Source organism: Elgaria multicarinata, chromosome 2, assembly GCF_023053635.1.
Source record: "Elgaria multicarinata webbii isolate HBS135686 ecotype San Diego chromosome 2, rElgMul1.1.pri, whole genome shotgun sequence".
Classification (NCBI taxonomy): Eukaryota; Metazoa; Chordata; class Lepidosauria; order Squamata; family Anguidae; genus Elgaria; species Elgaria multicarinata.
The window spans coordinates 142998950-143018278 of NC_086172.1; the positions used below are offsets into that span (position 1 = coordinate 142998950).

At 41.4% G+C, this 19329-nt stretch overlaps 1 protein-coding gene across 3 annotated transcripts in view; it reads left to right on the forward strand.

Moving 5' to 3' along the window:
• The window catches only part of PRORP (protein only RNase P catalytic subunit), a 63424-nt gene that overhangs the window by 19530 nt on the left and 24565 nt on the right, over window positions 1-19329 (forward strand). For 2 of the 3 annotated variants that reach the window (XM_063117807.1, XM_063117806.1), the window contains exon 5: window positions 3059-3166. The exons of the other annotated variant lie outside the window; for it this stretch is intronic. In XM_063117807.1, coding sequence (XP_062973877.1) covers window positions 3059-3166 — 108 coding nt within the window. The remainder of the gene's footprint in view (window positions 1-3058; window positions 3167-19329) is intronic. 3 annotated transcript variants of the gene reach the window in all.

Below are 19329 nucleotides of genomic sequence, written 5' to 3' on the forward strand. Positions count from 1 at the left end.
AGATCTAGACAAAAGGTACATAGATATAGGGAAATACGTTTCCAGAGGTATGCTCATGCATGATCATGGTAGTGTGGTTGTGGCCTGGGCCGGGTCTCCCAGGATTCCAGAGTCTGGTAAAGTGTGTCCTTTCCCCCTCCACACACACACTCAAATGCTTCGGCGCTGTATATAATGTCTCAAAATTATACCCATCAGAAAATCCTATACCCAATTACAACTGGAGCAAGAGCAAGCAACTTAGGAAAAAAATGACTGACTGGATACTTTTTGCCTGGACCCTAGGGTCATCCTCAGGGTTCCTTCTCCAGGAGCCCCTGCCAAAAGAAGTGAGGCAGGTGGCTACCAGAAAAAGGGCTTTTAGCTGCTGTGGTACCTGATTAGCTTCTTGGAGAGTTTTGCCTGATGCCTACATTGTGTTCTTTCCGGTTTTCCCAGTATTTTAGCATTCCAGTTTTTTGCTCTGCTGTTTTAAGTCTGCTATTGCATTTTAAATCTCTGCACTGTTGCTAAGTTTTACTCTGGTTGCACTTTTGTACTGCAGTTTTAAGCCATTATATTTTATATCATATTTTATACTGCATTTTGTGGTTTATTTTTTGCGAACCGCCCAGAGAGCTTCAACTATTGGTCGGTATAGAAATGTAATAAAAAATAAATAAATAGTATGGTTGTTGGCATTACTAGCATGTATTATAAGGGGATCATCCCTAGTTATGTTTGTGGTGCTTATGCTTGCTTGTGTCTAAATGTATACTTGGTAACAAGATTCAGCATGTTCCCTAAAAGAATAAAACAGGTATTTGTGTATTTGATCTGCTTTCATTTTGTGCTACAAAAACATCAGGGGCAATTAGAAGTGTTGGCTATACGTGAGAGTTGACAGGGTTCATTTCAGGAAATGTACCTGGTGTAACCCCAGCAACGTGTTTTGTGTAACAAAAATAATGGGGAGTTCCCAGCATATTTTCTGTCAGGTACTTTGACGAAATAACTAAGAACTGAGTTCAGAAACCTAAGTTCAGGTTTCGAAATGTAATGAACTAGTGACTAATGTTGATGACTAATGGTAAACGCTGGAACAAAGTGCATTGTGTCAAGCATTAATATGGCAGCGTTCTGCCATTTCTTTTTACCTTGCAGACAATAGGTTAAAAAAAACACTGTAAGCCAAAAAAACATGGTAAGCCAAGATGTTTTTCTTGCTACTCTATGTTAATCCATTGATTTCAGTGGTGTTACTTTACTGTCACTCAATTTGGGATGAATGTCTTGTTTATTCAGCCCTGCATGGGAAGCTTTAATTTTGTGTATTCTCATACATATTAAAAAGAAATTACACCTTTGCCTAAATTCATCTTAGCTTTTCTTTTAGATAATGGGTCAGTTAGTTAATAGAGTAGAGGACTTTCCTCTCCTAGATGCGCAGTATAGTTTGAACATCTCGCTAACCACATTGGGCTTGTTCAGACAACACACTAAGCCATGGTTAGGCCACTAACCCTTTTGCAGTAAATGGTTAGTGAGCATGTTTATACCGTGCAGTCCTTCCTGTCTCTGTGCCCTGTGTGAGGTTTCTTCCAGATACTTTCTTTGTGCTTTTATTCTGGACTGTGCATGCTTTTTTCTCCATTGACTAGTGAAGAGGGAATGTTCTCTTTCTTCATTGCCCACTGAGAGGCAGCTGTTACTTCTTCTTACAGAATTTTGATCCTGATTTGCAATCCTGGTTAGGAGGAATCACACAAACCTCAGTTTGCTAGTTTGGTTGTAACATGTAACAACAAACTCTTGTTTCCACAAATGTGGAAGTAACTGCTTAAAGCATAGCACGTGAACTTATTCATGTAACACCAAACTTTGGTTTGGCATTTACATGTGAACAGGGCTGGGCAGAGGGGGGGCCAGTTGGCATGGGCCTATGATTTTGAAGGGGCCTACTCCGAGTACCCCTGGGCGAAGTTGCTTGATTTTTCTGTTGTTGATGATAAATTTGCCCAAAGAAAAGCACATAAAGCATTTCTGAATGTGAAGAAGTGATGTCTTATATACATCTTGAATAAAAGTGCTTGCCATTACCTTTTTTATAAATTGTTCTAGTTCATATGTATTTAGAACTGATTAAAAAATACTTAATGCGCAGTTTGAAATGGGGCCTATATTTCCTATCTGGCCCAGGCCTATTACCAGCTTTGCCCGGCCCTGCATGTGAATCACACACACACAAAAGAAAATAATTGGCATTATTCTGAATAGTTTAGAGGGAGTTATTTTGGTGCCCACATTTTTAAAGAATGGAAAGTTCATATCAAACATTTATAGGGTTTAAAGAAGGATTGTCATGATTAAATTCATGCCAGCAGATTGGCACCTCTCCTAAATATTTGTGCCTGTATTGCTTTTATGATGAGCGTGTTTAATAGTGATGTAGCAAAAATTGGTTCTTATATTAAGCACTTATTTTCTGACATAGTAATTCTGACATTTTAGCCTTAAGAGAGAAAAGTATGCAGTTACTGCAAGTCTAAATTATCACCATTATTTTATTATTATTCCAGGATGAGTTCCTAGCAACAGTTGGAGACTGGTCTGATGTATACTCAGTGTTTTTTTGGGTTTTTTTAAAATCAAAATTCTCCAGTTGCGTTTCACAATCTTGTGGCAAGAAAAGAAAAATTCCTGCTAGAGTCTAGGAGAAACAGGAAAATTTAAAAATAATTTATGCCAATTTACATAGATGTTAAATGTGTGGCAAAGACCTTTGCTGGCTGCAGATGTCCTTGTCTTCTGGTTTCTGAGTCTTCATCAGTTATTGTCCATATACTTTCAAGCCTATCATTGCTAACAGAAGACTAGAAACTTGCCTTTAAAAACAGTTTTAAAAATAAAAGCTGAGTATCATGCAATACTGAATTCAGTGCCTACTGCGAATTTCAGCTCTTGCACAAAGTGATCATGGAATATACATATCTCTGGAGAGAACAAAGAAGCAGTGTGGTGAAGCGGTTTTGTTTCATTTGTTGCTTTTCTTAATCTTTTCCCCCAAAATTTCTTTTAGGAACTGGAACAATTTCAGAGATTTGTGAATCGGCACCCCCCTTATGATATTGTGATTGATGGCCTCAATGTTGCCAGCATTTCCAATAAATGTAATCGATCTCAAACTGTAAGTGCTACTCCACTATTTTTATGTGTGTGTATTTCTAAAATATCTAAGTCTATAAGGTCTAAGACCTGTGGCAGATGATTAATCATATTTGCAGTGAAGAAATGTTCTGAACCTTGAGGAAAATACATTAAAATAGGATCAAAGGATTAATCCTTGCTATTATCAATTGTTTTAGTACTTATAGAATGTTAGAATCCCTATACAGAATGCTAAGACCATTCTTGCCAGAGAACTTCTGGGCCTAAGTAAGAAATATAGGGCAAAGTTAAAGGGGTGCCAGGGATAAGAAGCTGCAGAAGAGAACAGACTAATAGCAGATAACGAAGAATTAGAGGCATTCAAGAGGCAGCTGGACAGCCATCTATAAGGGATGCTTTAAGGTGGATTCCTGCATTGAGCAGGGGGTTGGACTTGATGGCCTTATAGGCCCCTTCCAACTCTACTATTCTGTGATTCTATGATAGATTGTTTCCATCGAGGCACAATCCACTTGAGCACTTTGCTAAACGTTGGTAGTTCAAGTGAGGTAGCAGGATCAGTGCAGTTGGTGCCACATGCATCTCACACGACACGTGCCAGTAGTGCCAGCCACTGCTGCTAAATAATGCCTTTTCTGGAAAGTACTTTCCTCCCCTTCCCCACCCATGTGCATACCTTGTGGGAATTGTCCAGTGGAAAACACCTTTTCAAGGATTCTTCCATACATCAGTTTCGTTAGTGATATTTGGAAACAAAACGGGAAGTAGCTCAGAGGTGTCTGGATATATTGTTACCCCTTGTGTGAACAGCGGATGCTGTTCTCCTGGCCCCTTCCTGATCCCTCTGTGTTTGGGCTAAAAGCCATCTCCATGAGAATTGCTGTCTGGCTTGCAGATGGATGGCATGGAGGTCCTTTTGCAAAAGCTGTACAAATGCTGAAGAAAGCTGGCACCTGGCAAAGCCTTGACTGAATTATCATCATCATCATCATCATCATCATCATCATCATCTCTTTCTCGCTCATGGCGGTTTTTCTAGACAGACATGACGGGCATTGCCAAGTCATGCTGTCTTTTACAGATTCAGGAATTTCCTGACAATTGAGCATGTTTTAAGTATGTCTGCTTTCTGGATGTTGGTGTGGATGTATTTTGGTAGGCCCAGTTTCTGAAGGTTTTCGGTATAGTTTTTTGATGTGATGCCAGTGACTAATGTGACTAACGGAATAATTGTGACCTTTTCCTCTTGCCATAGTTCTTTGACTTCCATGGCCAGTGGTGTATATTTTTCTCTCTTTTCCTCTTCCTTTTCAACAACATTTTTGTCATTCGGTATTGCTATGTCGATGAGGTATGTGTGTTTTTCTTTTTTGTCTATGACCGTTACGTCTGGTCAACTGCAAGGTATTGTTTTGTCAGTATGAATTGTTCTGTCCCAGTATGTTTTATGATCTGCATTTCCAAGATTGTTTCAGGTGGGTATGTATAGTATGGTGTAGGTTATTTGATAAGGTTGAATTTGATGGCCAGTTGGTGAATTATTTTTGCAGCTGTATTGTGTCTCTCCATATAGACCATTCCTGCCAGAATTTTACATCCTCCTGTTACATGGTTTATTGTTTCTTGGAATTGGTGGCATTTCCTACATTTATTTATTTATTTATTTATTTATTTTATTTATTTATTACATTTTTATACCGCCCAATAGCCGAAGCTCTCTGGGCGGTTCACAAAAATTAAAATCATCATAAAACAACCAACAAGTTAAAAATACAAATACAAAATACAATATAAAAAGCACAACCAGTATAAAACCACGCAGCAAAATTGATATAAGGTTAAAATACAGAGTTAAAACAGTATAATTTAAATTTAAGTTAAAATTAAGTGTTAAAATACTGAGTGAATAAAAAGGTCTTCAGCTGGCGACGAAAGGAGTACAGTGTAGGCGCCAGGCGGACCTCTCTGGGGAGCTCATTCCACAACCGGGGTGCCACAGCGGAGAAAGCCCTCCTCCTAGTAGCCACCTGCCTCACTTCCTTTGGCAGGGGCTCACGGAGAAGGGCCCCTGTAGATGATCTTAAGGTCCGGGTAGGTACATATGGGAGGAGGCGTTCCTTCAAATAACCTGGCCCCAAACCGTTTAGGGCTTTAAATGTCAATACCAGCACTTTGAATCGGGCCCGGACCTGGACTGGCAGCCAATGAAGTTGTAAAAGGACTGGCGTAATGTGATCTCGCCAGCCAGTCCCTGTTAGTAAACGGGCTGCCCTGTTTTGTACCAGCTGAAGCTTCCGGACCGTTTTCAAAGGCAGCCCCACGTATAACGCATTGCAGTAATCCAAACGAGAGGTTATCAGAGCATGGATAACTGTAGCTAGGCTATCACTGTCCAGATAAGGGCGCAGTTGGTATATCAGCCTAAGCTGATAAAAGGTGCTCTTTGCCACTGAGTTCACCTGTGCCTCAAGTGACAGTTCTGGATCGAAGAGCACCCCCAAACTACGGACCCGATCCTTTAGGGAGAGTGCAACCCCGTCCAGGACAGGGGTCTGTTGTTACATTGTTATCTTTTATGATGTGTTGTTGTTGTTGTTGTTGTTGTTATTTCTTACCTGCCTCCCTCAGGATTGAGGCGGAGAACATGGGCAAGAGACTGCTGTTGCACTCATGTCATTATGGGTTTCCCATGGGCAGCCGGTTGGCCATTGTGTGAACTGACTGCTGAACTAGATGGACTATATATGGAGCTGAACTAGCTCCTATAGGGAGACATAATCATGGCAATAATGATGATTATGGCAAGGATATTTCACTGACTGAAGTCCAGCAAAAAGGAAGCTGTGTTCTGTTCTGAAGAGATAAGAAATTATCTGGCATCCTTTGAATCCTCATAATCTCACACTGCAAATTATAACGGTGGTTTAACACCACTTTCTGTTTGATATCGAAATATTTCTCTTTTTAAGCTAAGAGGTCTCTGATGGAAAGATTGTGGAATTTAAAACATTCACAACTTAAAAGGAAAACAACAGTCACATGCTTATTGGATTGCATACATATTGTTATTAGTTTCTATTGTAGAAAAAAATAGTACTAATCTGAAGTCCAGGATAGTCAAACAACTGTGAGTAAAAGTTTAGAAGAAAAATATTTATATAATTTGAAGGAGAGGCTGTGTTTGAGAAACACAAAACATTAACATGAGCAGACCCACAAATGGAATTTTTAGTTTACAATGTTCTAGCTTAGAATGTTCTAGCTTAAAACATTTATAAAGTAAAAAATGGGAAACGTACAAACTGTTCTCTTGAATGTACAAGCTTAAAGGAAGTGTTTATTATCCAGGAGGTGCATGACATACCAGATGGCTTGCGTTTTTGTTTTCTTAAACCAATACTTTTGACGAGGTCAGTGACAAAATTAAAGCACTGTAATAGGGCCAGGCTGGATTTGTGGCTACACCTGATCATAGACCTGCAGGGTATGTTCTTCAGCTCAGGGTCTCTGAGTTCAATAGGTTGAGCTGGACAAACGGGAAGCTGGGGGCTGAAATGTGTGACTAGTGGAATAGATGGCTCTGTGAAGCCGGCAAAGGTAGATGGCTTGGCTCACAGCATTCATACCAAATCTGTCTGATGTAGAGGCTCCAATGCTGCCCACCAATAGCAGGGACAAATGCAGCACATCCCTACTCCCCCCACACCTGAAGAGAGCTCTGATATCTGAGTGGGCACAAATCACAGCAGCGCACCCAAGCAGGTCTCACCTCTGACCTGGGGCTTCCTTTTTCAAGCCCCAGAAGAGCAGAAAAGCATACACACAGGCTGCTAAGATCTAATTAGCTGGTGATATTCAAGAGGTGGGTCATGACTCATTATGGGTTTCCTTCCCAACCTAAAGAGAATTGCAGTAATGCTGGTTCCTCTGTTTTTAAAAATCCATGAGATGGAGGAACCGGGTAGGTGAGGGAAAGAAGAGCTTATAGACGGGCAAGTCTGTGAGGCAGGTTTGATAGACTTGATTGTCTGCCCACCCTCTGAACTTTCTCCTTCTGCTTGTTGCACAGAGCCACCTAGGAGCCCACAGTACTGCAAACGCCTGGCAGTTCCGCGGAGGCGTTCCACTCTTCTCCTGCTTCTTTACTTGCAGGAATATGGGGGAAATAACTGGGATACAATTTGGGGTTTTCCACCTGAAGCATTCAAGTGCTTTCAGGCACAACACTTCCTCCTCTTTTTCCTGCCCCCAGTCTGATCTCAGTTTAGAATTGTTGGTTACTGGGTAGAGGGTGGGGTGGGAGAGAATGTATCCAAACAGAGGAGAGAGAATGGGGGCACTGACAGAACCATGTGTATCTTGGCCAACAAGGAGGGCTTGGCATGTGAGGTAGTTGTGTGTGTGTGTGTGTGTGTGTGAGAGAGAGAGAGAGAGAGAGAGAGTTAATCACCACTACACCAGTATAGAAACTTGCAGGCTCTTGGTTATAATTCTGGTGTGTTAGGGTTGCGATGAGATTTTAGAAATAACAGCTTAATTCACCCGAATAACGGATGTAAGTTAGGGATGGAATGGAGCACAGGAATTCTATCAGATGGCTTTGGATACAGTGCCCTGTGTAAGTATTCACACACACCCCTTTGACTTGTACACATTTTGTTGTGTTACAACCGTGAATTAAAATGGAGTTACTTAGCATGTTTACCATTTGATTTGCACTACATTCTTTGCACTTTGATGGTGCAAAATGTTAATAAAACAAAAACAAACTGGCATTTGTTGGTTGCAGAAGTATGCACCTTCCTGAGTCAATACTTGGTAGAAGCACCTTTGGCACCAATTACAGTTGTGAGTATTTCTGGGTAAGTCTCTACCAGCTTTGCGCATCTAGATCCTGCAATATTTGTCCATTCTTCTTGGCAAAATTGCTCAAGCTCTGTCTTGCCACAGATTCTCAATCAGATTGAGATATGGTCATCTTGGCCCTGTGGGGAAGAAGAAAGAACAAGGGGATAGGAGCAGGCAGAAGAAACATCATGGCCTGCTCCTGTTGGACTCTTCCCCCACCCCCACAGGGCAAACTGTCATCTTGGCCCTGTGGGGAAGAAGAAAGAACAAGGGGACAGGAGCAGGCAGAAGAAACATCATGGCCTGCTCCTGTTGGACTCTTCCCCCACCCCCACAGGGCAAACTGTCATCTTGGCCCTGTGGGGAAGAAGAAAGCAAGGGGACAGGAGCAGGCAGAAGAAACATCATGGCCTGCTCCTGTTGGACTCTTCCCCCACCCCCACAGGGCAAACTGTCATCTTGGCCCTGTGGGGAAGAAGAAAGCAAGGGGACAGGAGCAGGCAGAAGAAACATCATGGCCTGCTCCTGTTGGACTCTTCCCCCACCCCCACAGGGCAAACTGTCATCTTGGCCCTGTGGGGAAGAAGAAAGCAAGGGGACAGGAGCAGGCAGAAGAAACATCATGGCCTGCTCCTGTTGGACTCTTCCCCCACCCCCACAGGGCAAACTGTCATCTTGGCCCTGTGGGGAAGAAGAAAGAACAAGGGGATAGGAGCAGGCAGAAGAAACATCATGGCCTGCTCCTGTTGGACTCTCTCTCTCTCCTCCCCCCTCCCTCCTTCCTGAACTCCTGTTCCTTGTGTGTCATGTCTTTATTAGACTGTAAGCCTGAGGGCAGGGACTGTCTTTTTTGCTAAATGTAAGCCGCTCTGAGAGCCTTTTTTGGCTGAGGAGCGGGGTATAAATATGATAAATAAATAAATAAATAATAAATTCTAAAACATTCAGGTTCTTGTTTTTAAACCACTCCAGTGTAACTTTGGCTATCTGTTTAGGGTCATTGTTTTTGATGGTTTTAAATTTTGTATACTTTTTAATGTTCACTGTTTTTAACTTTTGTAAACCACCCAGAGAGTTTCGGCGGTATATAAATGTAATAAATCAAATCAATCAAATCATTGACCTGCTGGAAGGTGAACCTCCACTGCAGTCTCAGGTCCTTTGCAGACTGAAACAGGTTGTCCTCTAGAAGTGCCCTGTATTTGGCTCCATCCATCTTGCCCTTAATCCTGACCAGTTTCCCAGTCTCTGTTGATGAAAAACATCCCCACAACATGAGGTTGCCACCACCATGCCTCACCATGGAGATGGTGTTCTTAGGACAGTGAAGACTATTGGCTTTGCTCACGCATAGTGTTTTGTGCTAATGCCAAAAAGTTCAGTTTTGGTCTCATCAGACCAGAGGACCTTTTCCCACATGTTTGGCAAAAACCAAATGGGATTTTATGTGTGTCCCTCCCACCCCCAGCAATAGCTTTCTTCTTGCCACTCTTCCATAAAGCTCAGCTTTGTGGAGTGTATGGGCAATAGTTATCCATGGACAGTTTCTCTCCTCTCAGCTGTAGATCTCTCCAGCTCCTTCAGAGTTACCATAGGCCTCTTGGCTGCTTTCCTGACTAATCCAGCTCCTTACCCGGTCACTGAGTTTTGGTGACACCCTACTCTAGGCAGAATCACATTGTGCCATATTCTTTCGATTTATATTAATGGATTTAATGATGCTCCAGAGGATGTTCATAGTTTGGGATTTTTTTTATAACCCAACCCTGATTGGTTCTTCTCCAGAAGAAATCCCAATTAACTCAATTTTAATTCCAGGTTGTAACATAACAAAATGTGGAAAAGTCAAAGGGGTGTGTGAATACTTATGCAAGGCACTGTAAAAGAAACTGAATTGGGCAGATGGTGAAGCACTGAGCATGGCATTAAGTAAATGGGAATCTTCCCTCATGCCCATTAATATCGCATCGCATTTGGAGTGTATCGAGGTTTTTTGAGGCAAGGGGGATTCTTGTACTGTTGGGTTAGTTAGACTGTGATTATTGAAGGGATTTTATTTTGTTATTAACTGCATAGACTGAGCCTGTAAGAGAATTCTCAGAGAGGCTTACAACAAGAAATAAATAACTTAAAATTCAATAAAGTGAAATGTGGCATAAAAACAGAAGTTGCAGGGAGTGGAAATGGCTTAAAACAGATTAATATTCCCAGGGAAATGAAAAGGTGTTGAAATGACGACAAAGTAGGTGCCAGGTGAACCTCCCTGGGGAGGGTATGCAACAACCAGGGCCCTGCTACTACAAGGGCCCTTTTCCTGTAGCCACCCACCTCTCATCATTCCAGATGTGCCTTCTGAACATGATCATATGCTATTGTCACTTGACATATAATAACATATGAATAAGATTTATGTGAGTAACAAGAACACTTAGTGCTGGATCTTCATTAGATAAGACATTACTATTGCTGGAGGCAGTAATACAGACTTCCCCAACCTGATGCGCTGCAGATGTTTTGGACTCCAACCCCCATAAACCCCAGTCAACTAGTCAGGAAAGCTAGACGTTTTAATCCAGAATTCTGGGGGCACCATTTGGGGAAGGCTGCAGTAATATATCTTTAAAAAAAGTGCCACAGCTGTTATGCAGAGCACTCTTAATCCTTCTTGAAAACAGTGTTGTTTAAGGTCACTTATAGCTCGTACAAGTTGAACCACGGTGAATAACAGCCCCATTCTAGGAAGTGTTTATATACTGTGTTTTTGCGGTGTTAGTGTGAGCTTTGCAATGGCTGGCCTCGGTCCATTTTGGGTTAGGTAACTTGCCATTCCCTTTTTGTGCCATTACAGCTGAAGCTGCCAGAAACTAAATGTCAAAGCAAAATCTCTTCAGAAGTTTTTAATTTTTGTTACTATTAGTATGATGACTAGTATGTGTTTTCACAATCTTCTTCAGACTAAACAAATCTTTCCCATGTCCATTCTCTTCCTGTATGTCTTTCTCATAAGCTTTTAACAGAGAAGGAGTTGGATTACAAAAGTCTAAAATAAGTGGAATTTCCCTCCTCAGAACCTTGTAAAAAATTCAGAATATTTCCCGTATTCCACATTGCGTAATGAGGGCTATTGCAACGTAGCATTAGAGTTGTCAAGAAACTTGCCTTGTACTGTAGAAGTGGGCAGGGGGGAAGATTTCCTCCAGAAGGAAAAAGCTATGCAGGAAACAATCAGATTGATTACTCTCTCATTCCTGTTGTATTTTGAAACTCAGGAAAATTAGATGCGTACTTTAAAGGTGTCCCCAGGCAACTCATATCTTTGCAACAACCCATGTAGGAGGTAGATAATTGTACGTCATAATACACACTTGAGTCATGTTTCTGAACAACTTTTCTTTTAACCATTGGCCATATTGATGGCTGCAGAGTTTTACCATTAAGAAAGGAAGGTAGTACAAACAAATGTCAAAGATTTTGATGTCAGGGGTAAGCTGGTAGCCTGATACTGCTGTGCGAGAGAATGAGAGGCCTATAAGACTGGGGTTGTCCAGTGGTGGCTTTGCCTTAGAGAAGCCTTCTCCAATGTGTTATCATCCAGATATTGTGGACGTCAACTTGCATCAGCCCCAGCCAGCATGGGCAATGATCAGGAATGCTGGGACTTGAAGTCCAAAACATCTGGAGTGCCCCCTGTTGGAGAAGGCTGGCTAAGAAAGCACTTCTGCTCATGCAAGTTGCCACACCTGGTTTTTACAAATCCCCCAACCCACTTGAGCCCTTTGCCTCCCTAAAATCTGTTTCTGAAGACTAAGTAACCCTCCAGAACACAGAATCTGTTATAATGTTAAGAGCTGTAGTAGTTAGGGGGGGGACTGGCAAAAATCTGGTGCCCCAATTTGCGTGAGTGGAAGCGCTTTCTGCTAAAGCAAAGTTACCATAGAATGCAACCCTGGGAATTTAGTTCTCAGTGCTGTCTTGAAGGAACAACTCTTAACCTGCCACATGCACAAGGCACTAGGTCTACACATGGCTCTCCTCAGCCATGCTGCATAAATAGTCTTCCTTGTCCCACTTTCGCTATCCTCTGGCCAGCTGTGGACCAATAGCCATGAAAAGTGACAAGGGATTCCTACTGCAGGAGAATGAAGTGATAGAATCCAGGGATGATAGTTTGGACTGTACCACTTCAGATTGCATTTGAGGGGGATTACAATTTTTGAATGCTCCCCCACATAAACTTTCCCTGTAAGTAGAAAATCAGCTTATCAAGGGTAGAGTTTCTCACTCAGCTTTCTCCCTGGTGTGCTATTTTTCTACTTGCAAGGAGGCTTTTGAAAGTCCATTCTGCAGTTCCATTCTGCTGCAGGCACAATTGCCTCTTGATTTGTACTCTGAAGACAGTGGGAGAGGTGCATAATAAGCTCGTGTCAAGCTTCTGTTTTGGTCACATGAGGTTCAGACTACGCATCATACTGGCTGATGTATGTCTGCACAAACCACGTATAAAGCAGAGGGTGGGGGCTGATTTTCAGAACGTAGTGGGTGTGCTCGTGAGGGGAGCAACCTTAGCCCATTGCCCAATCTCCTTTTCCTTCTAGTTGGGCTCTGATACCAGAAGTGAGTCCAACTGGAAGAGAAGAGCCTATGACAAGGGGCTGTGGAAGGAAAGCTGCAGTGTTATGCCTGTGTTTTAGCTCTATATAGGAGAAAGCAGCATAAATCAAATTAAAGAGGGGTATCTTTGGAATAAGAGGGCTGCACTGCAGGCCTGATGAGAAGTGATCAGCTTTCTGTAGCTTGGTGTCTTCCACGTATGTTGGACTGTAATTCCCATCATTCCCTGCAAGCATCACAGGTTGGGAAGGCTGCCCCAGATTGAATCCCAGAGTGGCTGGAAGCAGATCGCTAGTATGTATTCTTATTTAAGGCAAGGGTGGGCAACTTGTGGTCCTCCAGATGTTTTGGCCTACAACTTGCATCAGCTGTAACCAGCATAGCCAATGGTGTGGGGGCTGATGGGAGGCCAAAATATCTGGAAGGCTACAGGTTACCCACCCTTGAACAAATGCTATTTTGCAATTTTCTGCATTGCTGTTCAGTTTAATTCTTGACACAGAACAGACTTCAGTTGCTCAATGTTTATCAGTTGCTGTGGCAACCAAAGTTGTGTTCTTACTTGTACTGCATGTAACAACTTTCTTCCGGGTTTGATCAGGGAATCCTACAGAAACGTGACTCACATTGGGTTGTGTCAACTGCCCTTCTTCTCCTCAGACTAGGCATTTTTCTCCACGTCTCTCAACATTACCCCTTAGCCCAGAGCTTTTTGGAATTACTTTCTCATACTCAGTGTCACCTCTCACCTAGTAACAATAAATCTGAGATAAACCTATCCCTAGAAGCATTTGAAGGCATAAATTAGTTACGTAAGCCCAGACTAGTGTGTCCTGCCATTCTTAGAAATATGTGATACTTTATGATAATATTGAGGATGGGGATAGTGGAAAGTGAAAATGTAGGATAATGAGATTATTATTATTATTATTATTATTATTATTATTATTATTTATATAGCACCATTAATGTACATGGTGCTGTACAGAGTAAAACAATAAATAGCAAGACCCTGCCGCATAGGCTTACATTCTAATAAAATCATAATAAAGCAATAAGGAGGGTAAGAGAATGCACCAAACAGGCAGTATAAAAGTCAGAACAATTCAAGTTTTAAAAGCTTTAGGAAAAAGAAAAGTTTTTAGCTGAGCTTTAAAAGCTGCGATTGAACTTGTAGTTCTCAAATGTTCTGGAAGAGTGTTCCAGGCGTAAGGGGCAGCCGAAGAAAATGGACGAAGCCGAGCAAGGGAAGTGGAGACCCTTGGGCAGGTGAGAAACATGACATCAGAGGAGCGAAGAGCACAAGCGGGGCAATAGTGTGAGATGAGAGAGGAAAGATAGGAAGGAGCTAGACAGTGAAACACTTTGTAGGTCAACAGGAGAAGTTTATATTGGATTCTGAAGTGAATTGGAAGCCAATGAAGAGATTTCAGAAGTGGAGTAACATGGTCAGAGCGGCGAGCCAAGAAGATGATCTTAGCAGCAGAGTGGTGAACAGAAACCAACGGACTGATGTGAGAAGAAGGAAGGCTAGTGAGAAGAAGGTTGCAGTAGTCCAACCGAGAAATAACCAATGCATGAACAAGAGTCTTGGCAGAAGAGACAGACAAAAATGATCGAATCCTGCTTACCTAACATGTTTCACTTCACTGTCTCTTTTTCACAGTGGAGACAGTTACGTTTAAGTGTGATATAGTTATGTTTCAGTGTGAGTCTAAATACTGGCAGATTTCAGCACTCTTAACTTCTTCTGAAAAGTAGGGAAGACCCAGAAGTGTTCACTACTCTACACAGATGTATTGCAGATGTTTAGGCCTATAAAGAATGTGATTCCCCCTTCCTGGCTGTTTGTGACTCCTTGTGGGAAATTCCAAGTGCTCATAATTTTCAGCCTTGAATAAGCTGTGTGTATCTGGCCATTTTTTATCAAGTACCTTGATTGGGTATTTTGTATGGGGCGTCCACTCTTTCAAGAGTTTGTACTCTTTCATAGCCATGTCATTTTGCCTGGAAAGTACTAGTTCACATGCTTAGCTTGTAGTATAGCTGCTTGCAATGTAATGGCTTCAGTTGAACATATTGGCATAAAAGCAAATATTTGAGAAGGAAATCCCTTTTCAGTGGGAAAGTTGTATTTACATTTCTCTTTTGCATCAGCAGTTTTCTGTGTCACTGAAAGCGTCACCTTTAGTATCTCAAAACTGAGTAAATGCTCAGGGAATTGTCTTGGTGAGTCACTGTTGAATAGATGGTTCCTACAGCAACCTATACAATGTTAGGTATGTGTGCTACCTGAGAGTTACCAGGTATCGAGTTGAGAAGTATTTTGTATTTGGAAGATATTGCATGTTTTTTCCATGATGATTCTAGGGTGTTTAAAGAAACTTAAGGAAAATAATTACCTCTGTGAGGTAGAGAGATAGAGCTGAGTATCATCAGCATTAGTGAATAGGAAGTAAAGAAAGCCTTAGGGTGTAATGAGATCACCCAGGGACATTGTGTAGAGCAGGGCTGGAAAATCTCTAGATGTCAGTATTTTTTTTAAAAAAATGTATAAATTAACATGTTCGTAACCCTTGGCAGGCTCAGCTTTTAGATGGCTATTTAGCCTAGCAAGATCCCATGTCAAATATGGGATAAAAGAGAAGCAAGGACATAAGCAGAGAGTGTGGGTCAAAGTAGCAGAATGCTGTTAGTAACTCTGAGATGTTCACTCACCTGGCAATGGACCATGTTGGAAACAGTGTGGTGGAGATGTTTTGGCCCTTTTGGCTACCATTGGTTAACTTACTCAGATGGTGCTAAAGGGAATTAGGTAGCTAGAAATTAGTCGAATCAGTAAGTAGAGAGAGAACTAACAAACCCTGGAACAGTAACAGGAACTGAGAAAGGGAGGAGTGAAAAATACTGTCCACACTCTGGATTTGCTGAGAAGGCAGAGTGAGATTGCCAATGACTTGAACGATTTGAACTTCATGTGTGTCCAGGATTTCTTTTCAGAAGCTTGATGCATCAGGTCCTTGTGTCTTCTTCCAGCACCTGTTTCTCTGCAGTTAAAAGTGTGAGCCCATAATTGACAATCAAGCCTTTGGATCTGAAAATCGTCAAGGAAGCCCTACAAAAATCCTAAAAGATGCAAAGAATAAAGGCAACTCAAACACAGCACAGAAGCCATGGCTCAGAGAACCGTAACTCTAGCTTTGCAAGGGTAATAGGCAATCCAGTTTTGAAAGTGATGGTTCAGCCTCCAAAAGTCATTTGTGGCTGGGAGCCTGGTCCTTACTGGCAAAATTCTCAGTACAGTGTACCTAAACTGCCTCTTTTGATCCCATCCAGATTTTTTTTTTGTTCTGCAGGGACACTTGTATGTAAATATCTGTACCTCTTAGCTGTTTGTCCAAAGTACATCTGTATGTACAAACAAACTTAATCAGGTTTGCATTAACAACAGCTGGTTACATAAGAGACTGGGTGGAGTGTTTGCACTTTCACCTAAAGCAAAGAGTATAAATTTGGTAAATTACTCTACAATCAAACAGTTTTAAATGCACTGACCCGTAAGTAAGTTCCACAGATTAAGTTCATGGCCCTAAGATAGCAGACTCATTAAGATTTATAAGGAATTGATTTGACAGATATCTGCATGAAGTAAGGTACCCTGTATTAGATTCCCTAACAAAGATATAGGATGATCATAAATATATGCAAGCAGAGGCACTCCAGAGTGACTGCCGTAGAACCCAGGTATGCTGCAGAATATTGTGGGGCACTGGCCAAGTCTCCTGGGCGTTACTGTCATCTCAAGGGCAATAACTAGGAGCAAGGCCTTCAAGCTGCCTTTACATTTTTCTTAAGGAACATTCAGAAGGCACATTTTTTTCAAATGGTGTTAGCTTCTAGCTGTGCCAGTTGCAATATAGCAACTGCCAGTAACAAAATACAAAGACTTTATTATTGGTATCACTTATATGATTTATTTCAAGAGTTGGTGTTTCACTGTGGGGAGGTGAACGGTTAATGATAAAACTAAGATCACCTAAAAATTAGAATTATATTTTGACTTTTTAAATGGCTGCATCAGATTGCTGATTCAGCCTTGTGACTGGCCTATCACATTGGATACCTTTTTTTCTATATGATTAGTCCCCATCTCATATACACCCCCAAATTCTAACTAATCCCCAAATAGATAAGTTCGTGCTTTGAAGTCCTTTTTTTGTTGCTCCACTTCATGAAGTTACTGAGTTCATTCTGTATAACGTCTACATCCTTTTCTGTATTGGCAATATTTAATTTCCACACATTTCATCAGCATGCTTCGTACTTCCTTAATGTTGATCACCAGTAAAAAGACTAAATAAAATCGAATAACTCCATTGAAATGAATGGAACATCAGACTAATACTGGATGCAACCTGAGAGACTTCACCAGTTGGATCACTTTTTTAATGTAATTATACTAAACGTAATCTTTTCCATGTTTTGTGGTAATTCTCACTGTATCATGTTTTACTAAAATGCCGATTGCTTGCATTTCCTTTGGTCAGGAATTCAGTGGGTTGTATCCAATGGTGGCTTCCCAATTGCTTTTTGCCATTTCCCTCCTACCCCTTGCAGCCCCTCAACAAGCTCCTGTGCATTGGGGGATCCTCCAGAACGGTATGGGATATGGTACAGAAGGCTGCACTAGAAATGGGTGAGGAGGTCAACGAAAAGCAGGAACCCCACCTTATGTAAGCAGAAGTGCTTTCCTGTAGTGCAAAGCTACAATTGGATACATCCCATTAGTTAGTTGTTGTTTTTAAGGCTATTGGATTACTTTTTGTATGTGAAAGGAATTCATTCTTTCTCAATTGTCCTACACTTGTGTAAAGAAAAAATAAAGAAAATTAAAAATAAACTCCAGACACTTTACTATCTTCTTATTGGAATCAAATAGACCCGAATTAAATCTTAGTGGGTTTTTTTAAAAAACAGTGGAATGTACAGCTATACAAGGAAGGTAATTGAAGGGTGCAACTATACAAGGATGTTGCCTGGGGTCTGTAATGGTCACTAGTGTTAATTCCAGTTAAGGTTTTACAGTTTCCCAATATTTATAGATCCATTTTGCATGTAATGACAACCCATGGGTTATTTAAGCCATGGGTTTTCAGGGTCATGTGTGAGCACCCTCCCTTCCATCCATTTGCCACTTCTGCTTTGCATCTTGTTTCTCAAACAACCCAGAAACTCGGTTGTTTCCTGAAATGTCTGATGTGATGGCGAGATGTGCAAACCCAGCACACTGGGTTGTTAAGGGAGAAACAACCCAGAGTTTTAATCCAACAACAAACCATGGATTCAAGCGCCAGGTTGTTTCTCACTCAACAACCCAGAGTGCCGGGTTTGCACATCTCAACCATCACACCAGTTGTTTGCTAAACCAGATGCAAAGCAGAAGCAGTGAGCAGATGGGAAGCAGTGTGTTTCCGTGTGTGCCAACCAACCACAGGGCATTATTATTTAACATTATTATTTAGAATATTCCTTGGCTGCCTTTCAGACAGAAGCCCATCCAAGGCAGTGTACAACAATAAAACTCATAATAAAAACAAATGCGGTAATAAAGACAATAAAAAGCAACAGCAGCAATATTAATTAACACGTGACTCGGTAATGCACCTCAGCTTAAAAACTTTTCAGTGTCTAACCCCCCCCCCCCCCCGGTGGCTAATATACCTTGTCTTAATTGCTGCATCAACATAAAAGTTGTGATTTGTGTTAGTTGGATGTTCCAGGGTCTATTTCCCCTCTGCCTATTCTCTTTTATTGGTCCTAATGATCGATGAATCCCTCAAATTTTAAAAAAAGACAACCCTGAGGGAGGGTTGAATGCTCTTTGGTGTCTATGGTGTATCGGAATATTATTGTAGCAAAAAAAACTTGTTTTATAAGCTAGTACTAGTTGGGGTGACCGGCGTGTTTTTTAAATATTTTTCTAGCCCTTTGGGTTTGGTTAGGACTCCAAAGGCATAAGATGTAAAGTAATAGAATCTACTATTTCTGACTGCGCATCTTAAAGTACAGTTCCTATACACTACTCAAAAGTAAATTCCATTGATGTCAGTGTGACTTACTCCAGAATAAACTTTTATAGAATTGCAGCCTAATAAACAGTTCAGCAAATCAGTAATGCCAGTACCTCAGTATGGCCACAAGAAGGAAGCATAGATTATGATATGTGCATCAAGAGTTTCTGCCATCACTCATGGGGTGCTTTTTTTCTTTTTCTTTTTTAATGACCCTGTATGGTGCCAAGCTACATAGTAAGACTTAAGACTGTGCTGGCACTTTCCCCTCCCCCCCACAGCTTCCCCCAGTCTAATCGGAACAGTGAAATTATGCAAAGCATGCAGATATATCAGTTTGAGGATTTTCAGAGGTCTACATAGAACCATGGGTGGTTTGGAAAAAGTGAATGGGAAACATTTATCTGTCATTTCACAAAGTATTCAAACTAGAGGACATCTGATGAAATTTAGCGCACAGGTTTAAAATGAGTCAAGAAAAAATATTTTCCCCTCCCCTACACAGAATACTACTTAGGCGCTCTCTCTCTCTGTCTCTCATTATTGTGGAATTTAAAAAGTTCTTAGCTGTGCTTGGGAACTGCATCTGGTCCTGGGACTGTATTTTATCCTAAGCGCAGCTGAAGGGTGTATGTAAAGAGGAGCAAATACT